The 23,907-nt window shown below is 48.9% G+C and overlaps 1 protein-coding gene across 1 annotated transcript; it reads right to left on the bottom strand.

Annotated features, from left to right (window-relative positions):
* Positions 1–887: 887 nt before the first annotated feature.
* HAUS8 (HAUS augmin like complex subunit 8) lies at positions 888–23,481 on the bottom strand (the record flags this gene model as incomplete). Its single annotated transcript, XM_079703955.1, has 11 exons — positions 888–1,238; positions 2,378–2,519; positions 5,366–5,507; positions 6,868–7,026; positions 7,133–7,198; positions 7,794–7,888; positions 8,601–8,693; positions 11,872–11,953; positions 16,459–16,514; positions 20,362–20,426; positions 23,453–23,481. 11 exons carry the CDS (start codon positions 23,479–23,481, stop codon positions 1,046–1,048), a joined length of 1,122 nt encoding a protein of 373 aa, XP_079560081.1. The 3' UTR covers positions 888–1,045.
* Positions 23,482–23,907: the final 426 nt, after the last annotated feature.

Genomic DNA, 23,907 nt, shown 5'->3' with positions numbered 1-23,907 from the left:
AGAGAATGTTGGGTCACACCTTCCTGCCAGAACAAGGTCAGATTTCTATAGATCTGAGCTTTGGCCACCAGCCCATGAAGGGAAAAGTTATGTGGGGACAACAGAGTACCTCTTAGGCCTCTGGTCATAATCCACATGACATGCGGGCGGGCGAACCAAGAAACTACTGATAGTGGGATGGGGTGTAGTGTCAAAAAGTTGCTTGTAGACAGGAACTGGTAAATGTCAACGGAGGCATGCTCCATGGGAACCAGGAAGACTGCCAGGGCCCACACGGTGTAGACAGAAGCCCAAGCGTGGGCTGGACCGATCCTCTGTGTCATAGTCCCGAGTGGAGTGTAGATCGCAGCTATGGCAAAACCGCGTAGGCGTCCCCCAAGGATGGCCGCTGGGACTTTGGACTGGATGGGGAATTTCCATTTGAGGGCCAACTCTGAACTTGCTGTGGGTTATTGAACAGAACTGCCCTGTGACTGAAGGACATGAAATCATCCTGAAAGTGAAATACAGTTTACCCTTGAAAAACACGGGGTTAGGGGCTGTGCAGTCAAAAATCTGCGTAGAACTTATAGTCTGTCCTCCGTATCCGCAGTTATAAATCGTGGATTCAACCAACCACGGATCGTGTCGTGCTACAGTATTTACTACTGAAAAAGATCCACGTGTTAAGTGGACCTGCAATTCAAACCCACGGTGTTCAAGGGTCAACTGGACTCATAATGTCTGTGAGGTTCTGAGGCTCAGGACCAGCTCTTTGGAATAAGTTGGGATGACACACGCCTTCCACTGCCCCTTACAGAGAAACCAAGGCTCAACTGCAAAACAGTTTTATTTGTTAAATTATCAAACAAGGTTATCATACAAAACACTAACTATATGGCTAGGCTAAGTGTATAAAGTGCTCAAGTTTCCAGAACATCATATGTGGGTCACTGCAGGTCCACCCCCTCTCCCCACCCCAAACAAGGGGCACAGGACGTGCTTCCTTGTCCATGGTGTGCAGGAAGGTCCCCACTCCAGTTGGGGACACAGCCTGCGTGTGGATTCACGGCTCGTTGTGGCCCGAAAGGAGCAGGCTCCTTAGCTCTCCCTGAGTTTCCCCACCAGTGGCCTCCTCAGGATTGAAATACCACTGGCTGGGGGCCTTGGGGCCCTGGGCCTTTTCCCAGGCCTCCTGGTTGATTAAGGCTGCCTCTTTACTCGCCTCGGCAGAGAGTTCCAGAACCTGGGTAAAGCTCCTGTGGAAACAAGACGATGATGACAGCTTTTCACCCTCTGTGCCCGAGCACCTTCGCAGCTGCCATGTCGTTGGGGGGCAGGTTCAGGGTGACCCTCCTCGGGCTCGTGGGAAAGAAGTGGTGAATAAGTTTTGTCTGAACAGAACTCAAACAGGGAAGCCCTGAGAGCAGGACCGGGCAGGTGTGAAAGAAAAGAGTTGTTTACTTGACAAATATTTAGGGAGTATCAACACCTGACAGGAACCATCCTAAGAGCGGGAGGCAGAGCCATGAACAGGGAACTTCCCCAGCAACCACACAAAATAAACAGCAGTGGGGAAATCAGCACAAAACGAGCATGTTTCCCCATTCACTCCTGTGACCCTGGCCATCTAGAACACTTTGGTGTGTCTGATTTCGTCCCGGGGCACACAGTAGTGAAGGAGATGCCATAGCAGGTGGTGTTTATCATGAGTACCTTTCAAACCTCTCAGGCACCTCGGGAAGTACATTTGGCATCGTAAAGGAGAAGAAAACTAGATTCTTTTTTGGAAGAGGTGGAAGAAAGCCTCATGGTTAGAAATGTCCTGGAGGAGAGAGAGAAGGGGACCAGGTGGCTTTCGGGGGCTGGACATGGGCTGAATGGACCTGGGCACTGGTTACACAAGGGTGCCCGGTAGTGAAAGCTACTGAGCTGTACCGTTGCAATCTGTGGCTTTTCTATATGTACTTATACATCAAAAAGAAGTTCCTGGGAATTCCCTGGCGGTCCAGTGGTTAGGACTCTGTGCTTTCACTGCCGTGGCCTGGGTTTGATCCCTGGCTGGGGAACTAAGACCTCACGAGCCACACAGAGCGTCAAAAAACTATCTGAGGGCCCCTGAACTGCTGTGTTACCCCAAGGAAGTGATCACCCCTTTCTATTTTGGCTGCTCAAGAACGAGCACAGGGGTTTTGGTTGGGTTGAAGGCATCTTGCCCATTCCCCTCTCCCTGCCTCACTGGACCCTCATACCCTCGGCCCCTGCAAACACCAGAGCTGCCCACCCTCTGGAACGCAGCACACCTTCCACAGGGTAGCCGCCAACAGCCCATCTCTGCCTGGCGAGGAGATGAGTGGAGAGGGGCACTATCTTTTTTTAAAAATATTTTCTGTAATACCTTTGGAGCTCCAGATCCTTCTTTTGGGTCATTTCCTTGAGTTCCCTCAGCAGGTCCAAGGCCTTCGCATTTTCTTCTGAGCTGCTGATGCCAAGTTCTCCCAGCAGATGGCATGTGGTCGTCAATTCCCCCTGCAACTTGTCTGGAGGGGAAAAGGGGTTGTCAGCCATGGTTTCAAGGTGCCCCAAGCAATGGATGCACGAGCTGGCTGGCTGTGTTTTTCTCCTTTTGCTGGAATGCTCTCATGTTATGCAGGAATCGTGATGAGCTCGAAGGCCGAAAGGGTCGTGAAGGAAGATATTCGTGCACTGGTACTGCCTCTGTGCCCCTTTGCCTGAGATCACGGGGCTCTGAGATGGCGGGCCATGTGTGTCTGCCATCCAGACAGTCATCGGAACATACCTGGAATGGTGCACTGGTGTCCTCAATGGAAGCAAATCCAAAAGACAGAGAAGATCTGGTCTAGGAGCAACTTAAGAACAAACCCATGGTTCCCACTCCCGGTTCCCAGCACTTCTGCCCCCAACACCCCCCAAGCAGAGAGCCGCCTACAACAGCACTGGGTCCCCCCTGCTCTAACAAAACCAGCATCTCTCCGAGTCCCGCACATGTCTCAACTGTAAATTATAACACTTGGGGAACCTTATAAGTGTTCTTACAAACACATATCTTCTTTGCCAGGGGACTGAACTGTGTCCTCCCAAAAAGACATGTTCAGGTCCTAATCTCAAGTACCTGTGAACGTGACCTAACTGGAAATGAGGTTTTTGTAGATGTAACGGAGTTAGAATGAGGTCATTAGGGAGGGGCCTAATCCAATAACTGGTGTCCTTCTAAGAAAACGGCAGTTTAAACACAGAGGCGCTCAGAAACAAGGCCATGTGAAGACAGAGGCAGCAGCACAACACTGTAAATCAACTATACTGCAACAAAAATTTTAAAAAACAAAAAACAATACCAAAATAAAATAAAGCTTGGTGACTTCCCTGGTGGTCCAGTGGTTAAGAATGCTCCTTCCAATGAAGGGGACGCCAATTCGATCCCTGGATCCCACGTGCCACGGGGCAACTAAGCCCACACGCCGCAGCTACGGAACACACAAGCCACGACTAGAGAGCTACAACTACAGAGCCCACACACTCTGGAGCCTGCATGCCGCAATGAAGAGCCCACGCGCTGCTACGAAAAGATCCTGCGTGCCACAACTAAGACCCGATGCAGCCAAAAATAAACAAATAAATATTTTTTAAAAAGCTTAATTAAAAGAAAAAAAAAAGAGGCAGAGTTTGAAGGAATGCTCCATGAGCCAAGACTGCCAGAACACTAAAAGCCAGGAGAGAGGCATGGGATGCATTCTCCCCTAGAGCCTCCAGAAGAATCCAACCCCAATGACACCTTGATTTCGGACTTCTAGCCCCCTAAACTGGGAGGGAATGAATTTCTGTTGTTTTAAGCCACCTGGTTTGTGGTATTTTGTTACAGAAGCCCTAGGAAACTCAAACAGTCCCCAATCCCAACTCCTGGCAACTATCTAGGGCATTTATCAGAGATGGAGACCAAGAGATATAGACATGCAGTTGGTTGCCATAATTATAAAATTAGAAACCTGGACACAGATGGTGGTTCAACAAGGCTCATTTTTCAAGGTCCCGTTTCATACATATACTATTTCACTTTGGAAAAGGCTTGATTTTACATCAGTAAAATCAAGCTAAACATGTTCAGGTGGCTCATGAGAACTTTGCTTAGAAATAACCAAACTGTACGTCATATGATCCAGCAATCCCAATCCTGGGCATATATCTGGACAAAACTATAATTCAAAAAGATACATGCACCCCTATCTTCATAGCAGCACTATTTACAATAGCCAAGACATGGAAGCAACCTAAATGTCCCTGGACAGATGAATGGATAAAGAAGATGTGGTATGTATATACAATGGAATATTACTCAGCCATAAGAAAGAATGAAATAATGCCATTTGCAGCAACACAGATGGACCTAGAGATTATCATAGTAAGTGCTGGTAAGCCGGACAAAGACAAATATCATATGACATTACTTATATGTGGAATCTAAAATATGACATAAATGAACTTATCTACGAAACAGAAACAGACTCACAGACACAGAGAACAGACCTGTGGTTGCCAAGGGGCAGCAGGAGGGATGGAGTGGGGGGCTGGGGTTAGCAGATGCAAACTAGTATATATAGGATGGATAAACAACAAGGACCTACTATATAACACAGGGAACTATATTCAATATCTTGTGATAAACCATAATGGAAAAGAATACAAAAAGAAGAGAGTGTCTATATGTGTAAAACTAAGTCACTTTGCAGTACAGCAGAAACGACCACAACATTGTATTGATAAACCAACTATACTTCAGAGAAAGAAAGGGAGGAAGGGAGGGTGGGGTGCGGGAGACAGGGAAGGGGGGAGAGGGAGGGAGGGAGGGAGGGAGGGAGGACCAAACTGTAGGGCAGCTGAAAACTTGTTTGGGGAAGATACTTGTTCTAAAGAGAATTTTAGGATGGAGGATGGCACTCTTCACACTTGGCGCCTTCTTCAAGTGAAGTATTAGGTGGCAACGCTATACAGGAAAGGGACCCTCTCAGCTCTGCTTAGAAGGCAGGACAGGGTTGGGGTCGGTGGCCCTGTTGTTCCCCAGCCGCCAAAGCACCTTTGTAGACACTGCAGGCTCCCCAGGATGCCTTTCAGCAGGACGGGAAATCACTGCGGGGGTCCTACAGACCTAGGTTCAAATCCCAACACAGTCCTTACTCAGGGCACGATCCCACACAAACCGCAGGCTTGCTGGCCCCCTGCGTCCTCTGCCATTTGATGGCTACGCGCCATCTACCTGAGAGGAGGCCTATGACCTGACACAAATGGATAAAGGTGCCCAGGACACAGGAGATGCCAGCACACACTGGGAGGTTCATCCCACCCCTTGCCAGGCAGTTGCCCCGTTTCCTACCTAAGAAGCACTGCCTGTCTCCGTCCAGGTGGACCGATCTCACGGGCAGTTCATGCCTCGTGGTGTCCAGGGCCATCGCAAACGTCTTGTATCTCTCCTTAAAGCAGCCGACTATGGCCTCGCAGGGGCTCAGCATCTCGATCTGCAGGCAGAAGGGGAAGGAGCCTGTGGGATGAGGCCCTGCACTCACCTCCCCAGAAGTTTACCAGATGGCACCTGTGAGGTTAAGACACAGCACTGTTCTGCCAGGTCTCCCAGAGAAACTTCCAAGGGTGCAGTGGGCTCTCCCCTCCCTCCCAGGTGCCCCAAAGATGGCCCGGCCAGTAGCAAGGTGGCCTGGGTCTCCTCACCAGGAACGTGTGTCCGCCTTCCAGCTTGTTCCAGGGCTGGACCCTCAACTGGGATCACAGTGAGGAGGGCCCAGAAGGCTGGACCCTCCTGCTTCAGAGCACTGAGCTGACATGCCTGTCCCCCACCAAGGCCATGCCAGGCAACCCCCTTTTCCCTTGTACACACTGTTTGGGGGTTGTAAGGATTCATTTGTTTAACTGTCTTTCCTTTCCCATCTATTGTGAGTTCCACGAGGACAGGGACCCTGTTCTCAGCTCAGGGCCGGGCCGCTGGGCACACTCATGTGTACATGTTGGGTGTTACGGGCTGAATTGTGTCCCCACAAATTCCTCTGTTGACATCCCAACCCCCAGCACCTCAGAATGTGACCTGATTTGGGGACTTTACAGAGGTAATTCAGTTAAGGCGGGGTCATTCAGCTGGGCCTTGATCAGTATGACAGGTGTCCTTACAAAAGGGGGAAATGTGGAGACAGACGCTCAGAGGGAGAGAGCCAGGTGATGAGACACAGGGAGAAGATGCCATCGACAAGCCAAGGAGAGAAGCTGGGACACATCCTTCTCTCGTGGCCCTCGGAAGGAACCAACCCTGCAGACACCTTGATCTCAGACTTACAGCCTCCAGAACTGAGAGAGAATACATGTGAATTGTTTAAGCCGCTGCGCACTCTGTGGTCCTTCGTTATGGCAGCCCCAGGATACGTACTTACTGGGTGAGGAGCCCCATTCCCTGATTGGCCCTTTCTAGGTTCCCACGATTCACTGTGACCTTCCCTGGCGTGGACACTCCCGTCCCAGCACTGACCACACAGCACCCAGCCCAAGTCTGCCACCAGCACCCTGGCCCAACTGGGCAGGTCTGGAGTACGTCTGTGTCACTGGGCACAAGTCTCAGGATACAAGTCACAAGAATACATGCCCATGCGTGTTGAAGGGACAGCGCCCTCTTGCTGGTTGGTTCTGACATTACCGCCTTGTCCTCTGATAAACCATCACGTAGCAACACCCAGTGGTGTCAGAAGCCGGGCACAGAGTCGGAGCCAGGCAAGGAGCGACACTCACAATAAAGGCTCCCTCCAACCACCCCCACCCGCACCCCCGTGGGACAATGCTGCCGGGATGCACCTCTTGGAGGCTGCGGTCACCCCTGACCTGCGCGTCCAGGACATCTGCCAGCTCCCGCTTCCTCTGACAGAGGAGAAATTGGCGCTTCAGCTCGTGGGCTTTTTTCTGGAGCTTCTCCTTCTCTTTGCACATTATTATTAAATTCTTTTCTGCCTTTTCTTCGAATGCAGCAAGACCACTTTCCATCTGGGAAATGCAAAACAAAAGCTCAGGCCAGAGGCGACCTCACCTCCGCGGCTGACGGTGGCCGCCCTTCCACCCACGACACGCGTGCAGGAGGCTCCGTCCTCACCTTCAAGGTCAGCAGAGTCAGAAGTAGTGTTTGGGATTCCATCATTTCCATCGCTTCGGAGAGATCCTTCAGAAGAAAAAGATACTGCTGGTTCCCCGTGAACTGGTATAAAGCCAGCTCTCTTCCCCGGGGAGGGGCAGAATCCTAACCCGTCTGTACTTTTTTTCAATCAGTAATTCAACAGCTCTAGACTGTGTATCGACTCGTTTCTATTTACTCATTTAGTCTTTCGAGTCCTCTGTGAAAAGGAAGGTGGTTTGGTCCCTTCCTGCAAGCTGGGCCGTCAAGCGCGAGCTGAAGGGCACCCACCAACTTGCTGCCTTGCCAGAACCAGGACTTGGGGTTCCCACCTGGGTGAGACCACAGCCTGGCCGCCCTCCCTGCCATGAACAGGGCCTGGCCTAGTGCCTTCCCTAGCGTGGCAGTGGCAAACAAGGCCTCAATCTCATTTTTCACATGATCCTGCATTTGTATCCCCTCCTGTACATGTAGCTGGGGAAACTGAAACTCTGCAAATCCTCTAAGGATGGGTGAGGTTTTTGTTCTAAAAGGCACAGCTGGCTTGTTCATTCTTGGAGCCCCCGGGTTTCGAGGGGCACGTGGCACAGGGCAGGTTTAGCCAACCTGCTATAGTGGCTTCCCTCTCATTTCAGAGACTTACTGGGCTCTTTTTCCTCGAGGCAGAAAATGATGATGACTCAGCTTTCTTTGACATTGTTTTTTCTAACTGTGGAGTCTTTCGGACCACACTTTTGTCTAAGATCAAGAAAAGCGCTTTATCCATAATTTGAAAAGATACATGCACCCCAGTGTTCATAGCAGCACTATTTACAATACCCAAGACATGGAAGCAACCTAAATGTCCATCAACAGATGAACGGATAAAGATGATGTGGTATATATACACAACAGAATATTACTCAGCCATATAAAAGAATGAAATAATGCCATTTGCAGCAACATGGATGGACCTAGAGATTATCATACTAAGTGAAATAAGCGAGACAGAGGAAGACAAATATCATATGATATCACTTATATGTGGAATCTTAAAAAAAATGATACAAATGAACTTATACAAAACAGAAACAGACCTACAGGCATAGAAAACAAACTTATGGTTACCAAAGGGGAGGGGGGGATAAATTAGGAGGTTGGGATTAACATACACACACCACTGTATATAAAATAGATAACCAACAAGGACCTACTATATAGCACAGGGAACTATACTCAATATTTTGTAATAACCTATAAGGGAAAAGAATCTGAAAAAGCATAGATATATATATGTATAACTGAATCAATTTGTTGTACACCTGAAACTAATACAACATTGTAAATCAACTATGCTTCAATAAAAAAAAAAGAAAAGCGTTTTTAAGGTGAGAAGAGCATATTTTGGGAGCCCTCAGACATGCACTGCAACCCTCAGCTGGGGAAAGGACAGGTACAGCCAATGACTTACCATTAATGGCCGAGAGATCCAGGTCAGGAGGCGCAGTGCCGTGCCCTTCCAGCAAGGTAGACTGCAGGTCGCCTTTGCCAATTCCACTGCTGTCTGTGGGCCCAACGAGAATCCCCAGAAGTCAGCACAGTCAGCAAGATACTCTATACTTAAGCCCGGGAGCAGGTAACTTTTCTGTACAATATCACCTGCTTCCAAAAACTCAGTTTCTTATGAGGGAGCAGTAGAGAAGGCTGAAAAACCTTTGGAAATTCCCACCGATCAACCTGAATATATTTTAAAGCAGAACTAGAAAAGAGATGCAGTCTTTATAACTGAAAGATACAAATAAGCCTTTCTACTTAGTTTAAGTACAAGATACTGTGTACAAATGAACTTATTTACAAAACAGAAATAGACCCAGAGACATAGAAAACAAATTTATGGTTACCAAAGGGGAAGGGGGGGATAAATTAGGAATTTGGGGATTAATATATACACAACACTATGTATAAAACAGATAAACAAGGACCTACTGTATAGCATAGGGAACTCTACTCAATGTTTTGTAATAACCCATAAGGGAAAAGAATCTGAAAAATATATATGTGTGTGTGTGTGTGTGTGTATAAAATATATATATATGTATGTATAACTGAACCACTCTGCTGTATAACTGAAACTAACACAACACTGTAAATCAACTATACTTCAATTAAACATAAAAAAATAAAAGATGCTGTGTTCAGGGTATAAGAATCTAATAACACATGATATACTTGTTCTGCCCTCTGCCCTTTATTCTTTTTTTTTTTTTTTTTGCAGTACACGGGCCTCTCACTGCTGTGGCCTCTCCCGCCGCGGAGCACAGGCTCCGGACGCGCAGGCTCAGCGGCCATGGCTCACGGGCCCAGCCACTCCTCGGCATGTGGGATCTTCCCGGACCGGGGCACGAACCCGTGTCCCCTGCATCGGCAGGTGGACTCCCAACCACTGCGCCACCAGGGAAGCCCTCTGCTCTTTTTTCCTTCTCCTGTAGCTTCTGGACTATTTGTCTTCCCTGGGAGTTCCCTTCATCTTTTAGCTTCTATTTAGAAATGTGAAATTATTCCTTATATCATCTAAAATGGGCACTTAGTGTACTGCACGCTTCAATTAAACAAGGTTCTAGAAGGCTGCAGAAAGAGCAAATGGTATGTAAAACACACTGTTCTGTTAGCAAGTAAACAGAAAACTATTTAATGAACAACTATGCAGTTGAGGAAACGAATATGTGGAAATGAAACGAGTGAAGTCACAATACATATAAGTTATGGTACCATTTGTGTTAGAATTTTTTAAAAATTTATGTAGATAAATAAAAATCTATCAAGAGTGGTTGCCTCCTAGGTGAGAAATGGGAACTAGAGGTGGGAGATGATGACTTTTTATTGCGTTTCCACTGGTTTGAATGTTCTGTCATCTCCACGTATAACACTTTCATTAAGAAAAGTAATTGCCTATCAAACCATACAATGGAACTCAAACAAGCAGTCCCTCTAAATTATCATGACTATGTTTAAATTATGGTTTCTCAGCTTTCGAACTACTGACATCAGGGACCAGATCATTCTTTGCTGTGGGGCAGTCCTGTGCACTGTTGGGTGTCAAGCAGCATCCCATACCTCCCCCCTCAATAACCCACAGCTGAGAACCCTGATTTTTATTTTATTATTTTTTATTTATTTTATTTATTTATTTTTGTCTGTGTTGGGTCTTTGTTGCTGCACGTGGGCTTTCTCTAGTTGCGGCAAGTGGGGGCTACTCCTTTGTGGTGCGTGGGCTTCTCACTGCGGTGGCTTCTCTTGCTGCAGAGCATGGGCTCTAGGCACGCGGGGCTCAGTAGTTGCAGCACGCAGGCTCAGTACTTGTGGCTTGCGGGCTCTAGAGAACAGGCTCAGTAGTTGGGGCACACGGGCTTAGTTGCTCTGCGGCATGTGGGCTCTTCTCAGACCAGGGATCGAACCCGTGTCCCCTGCATTGGCAGGCAGATTCTCAACCACTGCGCCACCAGGGAAGTCCTGAGAACCCTGATTTTTAAATGTGGCAGGCCCAGTTTTTGACCCCTCTGGCAATGCCAGCTTTCCCAGCTTCACACATGGCCTTCAACCCAACTGCATGAGAAAAGACTAGAAGCCTGGCTCCAGCTCCATGTGCTTGCTTCTCAATCATGCCTGGGTCAAGGAACAGCACAATTTCTGACAAACATCCAAGCCAATATCAGCAAGCTCTAGCATGCAGGCCAGATCCGGCCCACTTCCTGTGTTTGTAAATAACTGGGACACAGACACGCCCATTTGTGTACACACTGTGGCTGCTTTCACGCTGCGATAAGGCAGAGTTAAGTTTCTATGACAGAGACCGCCTGGCCTGCGGAGCCTAAAATATTAACCACTGGCTCAGAAAAGTTTTGCTGACCCTTGATCCGAACAATAAAGCAGGAAATCTAAGCTGTAAAAGAACATACTTAGTATTCTACTATGGGACTCAAAGTTGTCACCATTTTGAATGAGGGTTTGCAGGCCGAGAAACAATTTTACTTTTTGTGACTTGCTCTTATGCAAAAGAAGAGCTGCCCACCACTGCTGGTGAAGCAGGCACCGGAGGAGTTGGATGAGGTACTACTCTGGAGAGGAGCCTTCCCAGACTTCTAGAATGAGCACACCGACTAGGACTGAAGAGCAAATATACCAACAGCGATGGTCTGAGTGGTAGATCATAAGTGAGTTTCCACCCTTCTGGGCTACATTCTCCAATTTTGTTTAATAACAAACACATATCATGTCTACAACCAGAAAAACTGAAAGTTTTTCATATCACTTTGGTGAAAGCTTCTAGTAGAAGGGGTATGGGGAGACCATTACGAGGAAGACCCAACCCAAGGTAGTGAGAGGCAGGAAAATGAGGTCTCATACCCTCTCTGAAAGTCCTGCTCTCAGAGCTCTGGTGGGGAAACAGTCACATGATCAAGGAACTGGTGCCTCAAGGGAGCACCATGATGGCAATGTGGCTCTCCTCTGGGGTCATATAGAAAGGAAATGACTCCCCCCATTCCCCTGCCATCCCCCTTCAGACCTTCATATGCCCCAAATCTGTCTTTACGCTGAAACTCTCTGCCAAGCTCCTTTTCCTCATACTTTCCAGAAAGGAAAGGGAGTTTTAAACTTGCATACTTAAAAACAAAATTCACCACCACGTTCATCACTTCCTAAGCCTCAGTGCTGTTTCACACCCTCCTTCTACCTTTACGTACCTTTGCTCTTCTGGAGTAGGCTGAGTTTTCTTCCACCTTCAGGCATCTTCCCACTGGCCTTTAATGCATCTGCTGCAGGAGTCTGTTAGGGGAATACATGACATTCAGGGCACAAGACACCTTCCTTCCATGAGAAGGGGCCCCTCTGCAGTTTGCAAGGTCTGCATCTGATCTTACCTTGAGGCAAGGGATAGATTCAAGGAGTTCTGACATTTAATTGCATACATACAGGATGAACTAATTTTGTCAAAAGAATACCCTCAAATGCATAGAACATAGGAAACCACCAAAATGTTTGCTGGTGATGATCTCTGACATGGCAGATTACAGATGACTGATTTTCTGCATAATTTTTAGTACTGGCCAGTTTAGGAAAGAGAACATATTACTTCGGTTGTCAGAAAAAACAAAGCTTTTGGACAGGTATTAATCTTCAAAACTTATTAAAAAAGCAAGCAATGCATGGAGCTGGCAAGCCATTATAACAATATAAAAGCAAAAAGAGGGAATTCCCTGGTGGTCCAGTAGTTAGGACTCGGCACTTTCACTGCCAAGGCCCAGGTTCAATCCCCGGTCAGGGAACTATGATCCCACTACAAGCCACGTGGTGCGGCCAAAAAATAAAGTTAAGAAAAGCAAAAAAAAGACCTTATAAAGAGTGAGAATATTTTGATGTACAGACACCACTCCTATTCAACCTCCCATTGGAAGTCTAGGAATAAGAAATAAAAGGCAAACAGGTTACAAAAGAAGAAATAAAACTCTCTTCTTGCAGACATGACTCTTCACATAGAAAATCTCAAAACATACTACAAAACACTACTAAAACTAACAAGTTTAGCAAGGTTGCAGGATACAGGGTCAATATAAAAAGATATTTCTAGCAATGAACAACTTTGGAAATTGAAATTAAAAGACAGCACCATGGGACTTCCCTGGTGGTCCAGTGGGTAAGACTCTGAGCTCCCAATGCAGGGGACCCAGGTTCGATCCCTGGTCAGGGAACTAGACCTCACACGCGTGCCGCAACTAAGAGTTCGCGTGCCGCACCTAAGAAGTCTGAATGCTACAAGTAAGAAATCTGCACGCCGCAACTAGGAGAGTTGCGGATGAGTCCGCACGCCACAACTAAAGATCCCACGTGCCACACGAAGATCCTGCATGCCGCAACTAGGACCTGGAGCAGCCTAAATAAATAAATATTAAAAAAAAAAAAAGACAGTACCATGTAAAAGTTCTGAGCAAAGAAAAAAAAATTTGTAACTCTGTGTGGTGATGGATGTTAACTAGACTTACTGTGATGATCATTTTGCAATATTTTCAAAGATTGAATCATTAGGTTGTACCTCTAAAACTAATATCGGGACTTCCTTGGAGGTATAGTGGTTAAGAATCTACCTGACAATGCAGGGGACATGGGTTTGATCCCTGGTCTGGGAAGATCCCACATGCCGCAGAGCAACTAAGCCCGTGTGTCACAACTACTGAGCCTGTGCTCTAGAGCCCATGAGCCACAACTACTGAAGCCCGAGTGCCTAGAGCCAGTGCTCGGTAACAAGAGAAGCCACCGCAATAAGAAGCTCAAGCACCACATCGGAGTGTAGCCCACACTCCCCACAACTAGAGACAGCCTGCACACAGCAACGAAGACCCAATGCGGCCAAAAATAAAAAATAAATAAATAAAATTAAAACTAATATAATGTTATTTGTGAATTATTTCTAAACAAACAAATAAAATTTCTTCAAGAAAGAGAGAAAGAAAAGACAAGATAGTACCTTGCATAATAGCACTAAAAAAACACCAAATACTTAGGTGTAAACCTAAGCAAACATGGGGAAGGTCTGTATGCTGGAAATTACAAAAACACTGATGAAAAAAATCTAAGACCAAATAAAGGGAGAGGTATACCATGTTCATGGATTGAAAGACTTGGGTGTTTTGGGGATGTTATTCTCCCTGAACTAATGCATAGATTCAGTACAATTAAAATCCCCGAAGTTTTGGTAGGAAATGGCAAGCTAAGGCTAAAATTCATATGGAAAGGCAAAGGAACTAGAAGACTCAGTTTTGGAAAAGAACAGAGTGGGAAAATTCACACAACCCAATTTTAAGACTTACTATAATACAAAGCTACAGTAACCTGGGCAGTACGGAAATGGACTAAAGATAGACATGTAGAACAACGGAAAAGAATAGAGTCCAGAAATGATGCATACATATATAGTCAATTGCTTTCCAACAGAGGTGATGAGACAATACAACAGGGAAAGGAAAGTCATTTCAACAAATGGTGTTGGAACAAGAGGACATCCATACACTTAAAAATGAACTTTAATTCCATCACAACAGATACAAAAATTAATTCAAAATGGACCACAGACCTAAACTCATATAGAAGAGAACATGGGAGAAAATCGTTATGGTCTTGGGTAAGGCAAAGATTTCTTAGAGAAGACACCAAAAGCACATTTCATAAAAGCAGAAATTGATAAATTGGACCTCATCAAAATCGAGAACTTCTGCTCCTCACCAGACACTTAAGAGAATGGAAAGCCAAGCCACACACTGGGAGAAAATATTTGCAAATCACCATAAAGAGTTGGTATCTAAGATATAGAAAGAGCCCCCAAAACTCAATAATGAGAAAACAAACAACTCCATTTTTTTTAAATGCGCAAAAGATTTGGAAGGACACATCACCAAAGATATAGGACTGGCCAATAAGCACGTGAAAAGATGCTCAATATCATTACTTGTTATGGAAATGCAGTTTAAAACCACAATGAGATACCATTTCATACCCACTAGAATGGTTTCAGTCCTAAAGTACTGACTCTCCTCTGTGGCTCATAGGAATGTAAAAAGGGGCAGCCACTTTGGATAACAGCTGGGCAGTTACTTACAAAGTCAAACAGACATTTACCCTACAATTCCCCTCCTGGGAGAAATGAAAACACATCCATACAGAATTCTGCACAGGAATGTTTAAGGTGGCTTTATTCATAATTGCCAAAATCGGGAAACAAACCAAACGTCCTTTGCCAGGGAATGGCTGTGCACACTGTGGTCCATCCGTACAGTGGAATATTCTTCAGCCATCAGAAGGAACTAGCACTAACTGTAAAAGGCAACGACAGGGAGGGAACTTTATATGAAAGCAACCAGACTGCAAGAGTCTGCATCCTGGGTGGCACCTTTTAAATGAGCCTACTGCAAAGGCAAAGCTACAGGGACAGAAAACAGATCATGGTTGCCTGGGGTGGGGAGGGGCTGGTTCCATGGGAGCACAAGGGGACTTTGCGGGGGTGTGTGACAGAGTGTTCTCTATCTTGACTGTGGTGGGTCTGTGACTGGATGTGTTTGTCAAAACTCAGAGAACTGTACGCTGAAGAGTGACACTTCCTCTATGTAAATTACACCTTAATTTAAAAGATGAAAAAAAAAAAAGAAAACAGAGAAGCTCTTAAAGATCTAAAATACTAGAACATGCAAACACGTTTGCATGTGTTTGCATGGGGGTACTGTAACCAAGTTTGCATGGGGGTGCTGTAACCAAGTTTGCCAGGCAACGTTAAAATTATGAAGTGTGGACTAGTATCCTCTGTTGAAAATCATTTCAATACTATAAACCACGGACTCTGGGTAAGGATGTGTCAATGTAGGTTCATCGATTGTAAATATGCCCCACTCTGGTGCGGGATGTTGACAACAGGGAAGCTACGCATGTGAGTGGGCCGGCGGGGGTGTGTGTGAGAAATCTCTGTACTTTCCACTCAATTTTGCTTTGAACCTAAAACTGCTCTAAAAAAATTAAGTCCATTAAAAAAAAAAATCACTCCAAGAAGCACATCAGTTTGCGTAAAGGTATCCTTTTTCTTCAAGCCAAATCTTAAGCCACATTAACCTGCCATTCACCCTACCAGAGTAAAAGAAAGGCAGCAGAAATTAATATTTAACTAAACTTTATCATAAACAAAGATTTGGAAAATGGAATAACACAACCTTCACCACACTATCCGTACGTACACACTGAAACAAAATGTCATTGGGTAATCTAATGATTATTTTCATTAAACATCACACAAAGCAGGTTTCCAAGTTGTTAAGTGTTTCATGCCATCATTTTCAACGGTTTCATCATTTTTGTGGTGTGGCTAGTTCACTGAACTCTTCCTGTAACACTGGGTGATTCAGCCATGTCTTTTCTCCCTAAAACCCTTTCTCTAAAACCCTACAGGTATTTTTTACAATACGAGCCAAGGCCGGGAAACCACGTGCCAGGCATTAGACAGAATTGTTTCAGGACAGAATCCAGAAAGGAACTACCGGGTTGAGAGACAGGAATAATTTTATGATTCACTAGAGATCATGGCTTTGCAAAAGAGATTCTCAAAGTGATCAGCCACCCATGACAGAGATCCCTGCCTTGGCACGAAGGGCATGACAGCCCCAAAGGCAACTGGACCAAGTCCCCAAAATGCTTCTTTCAGGACCAGGCTGTGCCTGGCCAGCGTGACTTGTCTCAGAATTCCAAGTTCGTCAGAACTCTGTTCAGAACTGTTTCAAACGTACATTGTATGTTACCTTTTTGGTGGTTTTCTTCTCATACTGCAAGTACCGGGACTCAACCACTCTTCCACCTGTGGGGGACACACTGTTGGTTTATAATAAAATTATGACATGGACTGTGAGGACCCACCATGCACCTAGGATGCCCACCCCCCACCCCGAGAGCTGGATGCTATCAGCCCTCCCCGCTCAGCCTCAAGCATGTATGGGACACCTACTGTATGCAAGAACATATATGGAGGGAGTTCCCTGGTGGTGCAGCAGTTAAGAATCCGCCTGCCAATGCAGGGGACACGGGTTCAATCCCTCGTCCGGGAAGATCCCACATGCTGAGGAGCAACTAAGCCCGTGCGACACAATTACTGAGCCTGCGCTCTAGAGCCTACGAGCCACAACTACTGAAGCCCGCGCACCTAGAGCCCGTGCTCCCCAACAAGAGAAGCCACTGCAACGAGAAGCCCATGCACCACAACGAAGAGTAGCCCCCGCTCGCCACAACTAGAGAAAGCCCGCGCGCAGCAACAAAGACCCAGCACAGCCAAAAATAAATTAAAATAAGTAAATAACCCTAAATAACCTTTTTAAAAAGAACATATATGGAACACCTACTGTATACAAGAACATTTATAGGATACCTGCTGTATACAAGCACCAGGGCTAGAAGCGGAGACACAGAGACCCACAGGAGCTATGATCAAGGAAGATCAGGAATATGTGCCAAAGTTCAAAACAGAAAGTGGACTCAGGGGCAGAGCAGGGAAAAGAAGAAAGATCTTCCACAGATGGCCACCTGCTCTCCTCCTCTTCCCTCCCCAACTCACTCCCTGTGGTCATGACCCCAACTGCCCTTCTCCCACCCAAGCCCATCTATGACCCACTCATGGTACTGCCTTTCACATCCCCCACCCCCCTCACCTAGCTCAGGACCGCTCTCCTGAGACACACTAGGCACCGATGCTCTTCTGGGACACGGTTGTGTCCCTTGGTGACAGCCCAGCCCCAGGTGCCCTTCCATCCTGACCCTGGGGCACTGAAGGTGTGTTAAGGAAACACGTGTCCCCCCAACCCCCAGGGGCTCTCGCTGCAGCCCGTGATCATCCACAGTCCTCTGTTCTGATCCCCCACCCCGTCTCCCAGACCCTCCTGCCCACTTCCTACACGGGGCCATCCCTCTGGTCAGCTGGTAACCTGTTTCCTACTTCATTGGGAAGACAAAAGCAGCCCCAGGAGATCCTCCCACCTGGGCATCTAGCTGCCTCCCAACCTCAGGGCCATATCCTGGGCCCCCCATGTGGAGCGACCTCTGTGCTTTGGGGTAAAACCAACCCCCCAACTCTGGGTGCTAGAGCCCAGCCCTCACTCCGTTAGGAAACTGCCCTGGCAACCCCTCTCCCCCTGCCCCACCATGTATCACCCCACTTCCTCCCTCCAATGGTCACACTGCTCATCCCCCCTCCCCTCCCCTCCCCCACTTCTCTGCTCCCCTTTGCCATGCCGGATCCTCTTCTTCTCCTCTCTCCTTCCCTTGAATCCCCCCGCACACCCCTGCCTGGCTCTCACAGTCACCACGGCACCAAAGAAACTCCTTTCACCCAGACCACAGACACCTCCCTGCTCTGATGCCTACCCGCCCCTTCTCAGTCCTCGTTCTGAGCCAGCGGCAGCGCTGCAGACAGCGCTCACTTGCACCCTCCTTTTTTTTTTTTTTAATTTATTTTATTTATTTATTTTTGGCTGCTTTGGGTCTTCGTTGCTGCATGCGGGCTTTCTCTAGTTGCGGCGCGCGGGGGCCACTCCTCGCTGCGGTGCGCGATCTTCTCATTGCAGTGGCTTCTCCTGTTGTGGAGCACAGGATCTAGGTACACGGGCTCAGTAGTTGTGGCTCGTGGGCTCTAGAGCACAGGCTCAGTAGTTGTGGCGCACGGGCTTAGTTGCTCCGTGGCATGTGGGCTCTTCCCGGACCAGGGCTCGAATCCGTGTCGACTGCATTGGCAGGTGGATTCTCAACCACTGCGCCACCAGTGAAGCCCTGCACCCTCCCTCTTGAGACACTCTGTCCTCCAGGCTGACTGGCCCTCTGGCAGCTGCAGCAGGCTGTCTTCCGGGTCCATTAGCTGGTGAAGGGTGAGTGCCGGGCTTCCCTGGTGGCGCAGTGGTTCAGAGCCCCCCTGCTGATGCAGGGGACACGGGTTCGTGCCCCGGTCCGGGAAGGTCCCACATGCCACGGAGCGACTGGGCCCGTGAGCCATGGCCGCTGAGCCTGCGCGTCCGGAGCCTGTGCTCCGCAACGGGAGAGGCCACAACAGTCAAGAGGCCCGCATACCGCAAAAAAAAAAAAAAAAAAAAAAAGGGTGAGTGCCTCCACACACCTTGCAGGTCCCGTGTCACCTGTTACATGTGCCAGCAGGCACATGCCACCCCTGCCATCTTCACAACTCTGCTCGGCCCAGCCCCTCCCTTAGGCGGGAAGCTACCCCCATCCTGCTGTTTTATCCACAGCAACTGTCATTGTCCAATACACCCTGTGTCTCCTTATGTTTCCTGATTCACCGCCTGTGTCCAGGGTGGCAAGCCCCCTGAGGGTAGGGATTCTTGTCTGTTTTGCTTGCTGCCACGTTCCACCACCTCGCAGGGAGGAGGTGCTCAGCAATGTGTCAAATGCATGATGCTGCACTTTTCCTAGGTGCCCCCAGAGCTCAGGGGTCTCCCTTTTTACTAGGGAGAGTGATGTGGTCAGTGTCACCTTCCTTGACAGTTCAGTCCCAAGACTGGGATTTCAACTATATTACCTTCATGCCCGGATTTGCATCTTTCTTTAGATGGGGGTTGCAGGTACAACCACAGTTAACAGGCTGCCTGGAGCTGGACACAGAGGTGTTGGTTGCCCCGGGCGTGCCCCAGGCAGGGATGAGCCGTGCCTGCAGGGCAAGTGGCTCAGGCATTCAGGCAGGAGGCACCTAAGGGTTGAGGCCAGGACCAGGCAGGGTCCAGGGGAGAAAATCAAGCCACACCTAGGGTCTGCCACTGGATATCCAGTGAAGGATTGGGGCGAAGGACACCCCCAGTTCCAAGAGGGGGAGACCATCCTGCATTGGGTCTTTCTAATACCATCAGCAAAGGGTAGGAAGGAGGCTCTGGGTTCCTTGCACAGTTGAAAAGCAGTTTCAAGTTTCTGGAAAACTAGAATGCACCTGTTTGTTTTCAACAGTGGTGGATTTTCCACAGAAGCAATGTTACAATGAAGGATATAATTTGCGTCCAAGAACTAGACCCTGTGTAAATATAACAGATGTTATAGACCAGATCATCCAGAGATGCTGTGATGCTATAACATATAAACCTCCAGTCATCTGGAACTGGAATTCTGCTCCAAGTTCTCTGAGACCTGCACTAGTGCACAGGCATAAAAAAATACTTCATCATTACAGAGGCTTGAGATACAACATGGGAGATCCTTGGGTCTACAGCCCCAAACTGGGCACTGCCAAGAGTCAAGGGGGGCTGTTGACAGTGACCCCGGACCCACAGGTATACTTCGGATGTGTGGGCACCCCCAAGGGTCTGACGCGCTTACTGAGAAGAAACAGGCTTTGATGTTTCCTAACGAATTCAGCTCACACTCTCCCCACCCACACTTCCAAGTGATGAGTCCTGGGTACAACCCGTGATCCCCATGGCTGGAAGGGCCCACTGCCCTAGATGACCCCCACCAGGTCCTGCCACACCCCTGGCTGCAGGGCTGGGTAACCAGACTTGGGGTCCCCAAAGGTGTGACTAGAAGCGGGTAAAGCCCCAGCTCCCCTGCTCTGGCCTGTTTTTCTCTTCTCCAAAAGCACTTACGGGGGGTGGTGGGGGAGAAAAAATCAGTTTTTAATCCAGTGGATTCCATTTCAAAAGGTAGATTCCAATTTTACTCACCTTGTATTCTTCTTCCTCTCATCTTAGCACCGCTAGGAGTACTGGGACCCCCTGCAGAAGGCTTCCTAAAAGAGGGAAACGGGGGTCTTGTTAATGCAGTTGGATAGAAAGCTCAGGGAAGCCAGCCAGGAACCTGGGCTTCCTCGGGACAGCCCAGTCCCAGCACCCACCACCCATGCCCATCTCTGCGAGGTGGGGCCACCTCCATGGCAGGAGGAAAACGGAGCCCCAGCCCCGTCACCTGGGGACAACACCTACGTGAGAAGAGCGAGCATTTTTGCCGAACCTCAACGGTCTCGATCTCATTAATTCGTTGGGCGTTTGTATGTCAGCTGTATACCACTGAGGATACAAGGTGAACAGCAGACAAAGCTCCTTCCCTGAGAGGGATGACCAGCATTTTCCTATCAGGCAAGTGTGAAGAGGGAGCACTCCAGACAGGTAAAGGGGTGGGGATTGGGGGTGAGTGACAAAGAACCATTTGCTCAGGTACATGAGGAAGGATATTCCCAGACAGGGCTCACCAAGACCAAGGGCACAGGCACAGAGGAGAATGATGCGGAAATTGGAACTGATCAGTTCTATGGCTTAGCTGGAGAAGACTGAATTTGAGGAGGGGGTGAGGGATGATACAAACATTCAGTCCCTAACAGCCTGGCAGACAAGAGGCACTTGATAAATATTTGTCAGACAAATAACTCAGGGGTGCTCACTTGAGGGCAATTCTGACCCTTAGGAGACATTTGGTGATGTGTGAAGACACCTGTGATTGTCATCACAGAGGCGGCTGCTATTGGCTCAGTGGGTGGAGACCAGGGATGCTGCTCAACACCCTACAAGGCACAGGACGGCCCCCATTACAGAGATGATCGCACCCCAGATGTCAACACTGTCAAGGTTGGGGGACCCCTGGCATGGGGAAAGAGTGATCAGGAGCGTGGGACGGAAGTCTGCTGCAAAACTCCTGTCAAGAAATAATGAACCCTGGGGCTTCCCTGGTGGTGCAGTGGTTGGGAATCTGCCTGCCAGTGCAAGGGACATGGATGGGTTTGAGCCCTGGTCCGGGAAGATCCCACATGTCGCGGAGCAACAAAGCCCGTGTACCACAACTAACTAAGCCTGCACTCTAGAGCCCACGAGCCACAACTACTGAGCCCGCGCGCCTACAATCCGTGCTCCGCAACAAGAGAAGCCACTGCAATGAGAAGCCCACGCACCGCAACGAAGAGTAGCCCCTGCTCACCGCAACTAGAGAAAGCCCGCGCGCAGCAACGAAGACCCAATGCAGCCATAAATAAATAAATAAATGAATAAATAAATAAATAAATAAATAAATAAATAATAATGACCCTGAATATTATTAAGTCCTAAAAAGGAATGAAGAACTGATAATGCTGAAACGAATTAATCTCAAAAATGTTATCAATGCTGAAACGAATTAATCTCGAAAATGTTATCCTGAGTCAAACTAGCCAGGCACTAAGGCCACGTGGTGTATGATTCCATGGATATGAAATGTCCAGAACAGGCAAATCCACAGACACAGAAAGCAGACTAGTGGTTACCAGGAGCAGACTGAGGAGCATGAAGGATGGGGGGTGACTGCAAATGGACATAGGGTTTCCTTCTGGGCTGATGAAAATGTTCTAGAAGTAGGTAGAGGTGGTGATTGCACAACGCTGTGAATGTCTTAATGCCATCGAATTGCTCGCTTTACAATGGTTCATTTGACGTGATGTGCACTTTGCCTCAATTTAAAAAAAAGAATGAAGCCTGACATGATAGAGGAGAGGGTCCCATGAAGTAGGAATCACTGACTAGTCAGCTGGTGGGTGTGGGAGAGTCGGGGATGCCTCCCAGGTGTCCAGTCTGGGGAGCGGGATGCCAGGCAGGGGTCTGGGAGCTGTAAATCCTGCTGTCGTCACAAGATGGGCTCCACTGGTGACAGCAGTGGTGGTCCCCTTGTTCAGCTCACTGCAGCCACCTTCTGTGTGGTGGGCTCTGGGGACTCCAACGTGAGACCCAGGCCATGTTGGGGGGCACCTCCAAGCCACAGTGGGGAGAGGCGACTTAACAAATGCTGGCTGGGTGCCAGCTGCTGTACTCCTTCATGGAATCCTCCCCACCCTACAAATACCTAACTGTTCGCCTGCTTTATCTTTGTTTTGCAGATAAGGACCCAAGGCTTATACAGCTCACCCCTGGGGAGTCTCGGAGCTGGAAACAGACAGAGCAAAAGCAAGGATTCCCTCTGGGGTCTGAGCCAGGGCTCTGGAGCCAAACCAAATGGACTTAGGCCAAACCTGCAGGGACACGGGGTGGGGGAGGGGTGTCACTACATATATTCCAGCCTCAAGTACTTCCCCTGAACCTCGGAGAGGCTAACGTCAATCTCACAGTTAGGACAAGGGGCTGTGGAGTAAACAAGTGATTTCAGATGGCCCACTAAATTTTAATTCGCACAGGCACAATAAACAGCGGCAGAATGAACAAAGCCCAGGAATCACGCCCAGCACCAGGTCATTGTTCGACGTCTCCCTTGTTCTTGCTGTGTGAGCCTGGGCAAATGACCTTCCCTCCCTAAGCCTCCATCATCTCATTTGTAAATGGGGAGAATAGAAAAAAGCGTGTGGGAGAATGAAAGGAGATACTTCAGTGGTCCAGCAGTTATCCACTACAAAGCGGTAACCGTAATAGCGACGGATCACACTTAGTGGCCAGACACTATTCCAAACGCTCTTAAGCCTCACACTAGGCCTACAAAACTGAACGGCGGCGTCATCAGCCCGGTTTCGCGACGGAGGAAAGCGAGGCACAGAGAGGTTAAGCCACTCGCCTGACATCGCCCCGGATCGAAACGGGTGACCAGGGACCCGAACTCGCCCTGTCTTGAGCCCACGCTCCCGAGCATGCGCAAGGCCGCATCCCACCTCCCAGAACTTGCGCATCCTCGGTGGTTCTTGGAGGAGTCAGGTCCGGACTCACCCCAAGGACCCTCCCTCCCCAACTCTGCTGCCCCTCTGTCCCCAGCCCTCGACCAGGGCCCTCCAGCTGGCACCCATAAATCCAGACCCCCGGCGCCTCGACTCACCCAGCACCACGCCCCGAAGTATCCGCCATTTTCCCGCCTTCAACTCAAAGGCCGGCTCTGCAAGTCGAACCCCCCCCGCCCCCGCCCCGACCAGGCCACATTGCGAAGCTACAGGAGGGGTGGCTGCGGGCCGTGTAGAGCGTGGCTGTAGGCGGAGCGGGCGCCTCCTGCTCGCGCGTCTCTCTGTCCTCCCCTCACACTTGGTTTCGCCCAGCAGCGGCAGGGGGCGGTGACGGGGCCGGGTCGGAAGTGATGGGCGGGGATTCGTGTTTCTCCGCCCCCTTGGCGCTCTGGCGTCACGCCCCCGGACCCGCCCCTCCGGAACCCGGAAGCGGGAGAGCGCGGGGGAGCGGCGGGAGCGGCAGGCGCGGTGGGGCGGAGCGCCCGAAGAGCAGCGGGCTGGCTGCCGGGCGGGGACCCGGGCCGGGACCGGCGGCGCGCGGCGGCCAAGGCCC

The sequence above is a fragment of the Hyperoodon ampullatus genome (assembly GCF_949752795.1).
Source record: "Hyperoodon ampullatus genome assembly, chromosome: 4".
Taxonomy (NCBI): Eukaryota; Metazoa; Chordata; class Mammalia; order Artiodactyla; family Ziphiidae; genus Hyperoodon; species Hyperoodon ampullatus.
The sequence above is the reverse complement of the archived record's forward strand: the minus strand, read 5'-3'. Positions and strand labels throughout refer to the sequence as shown.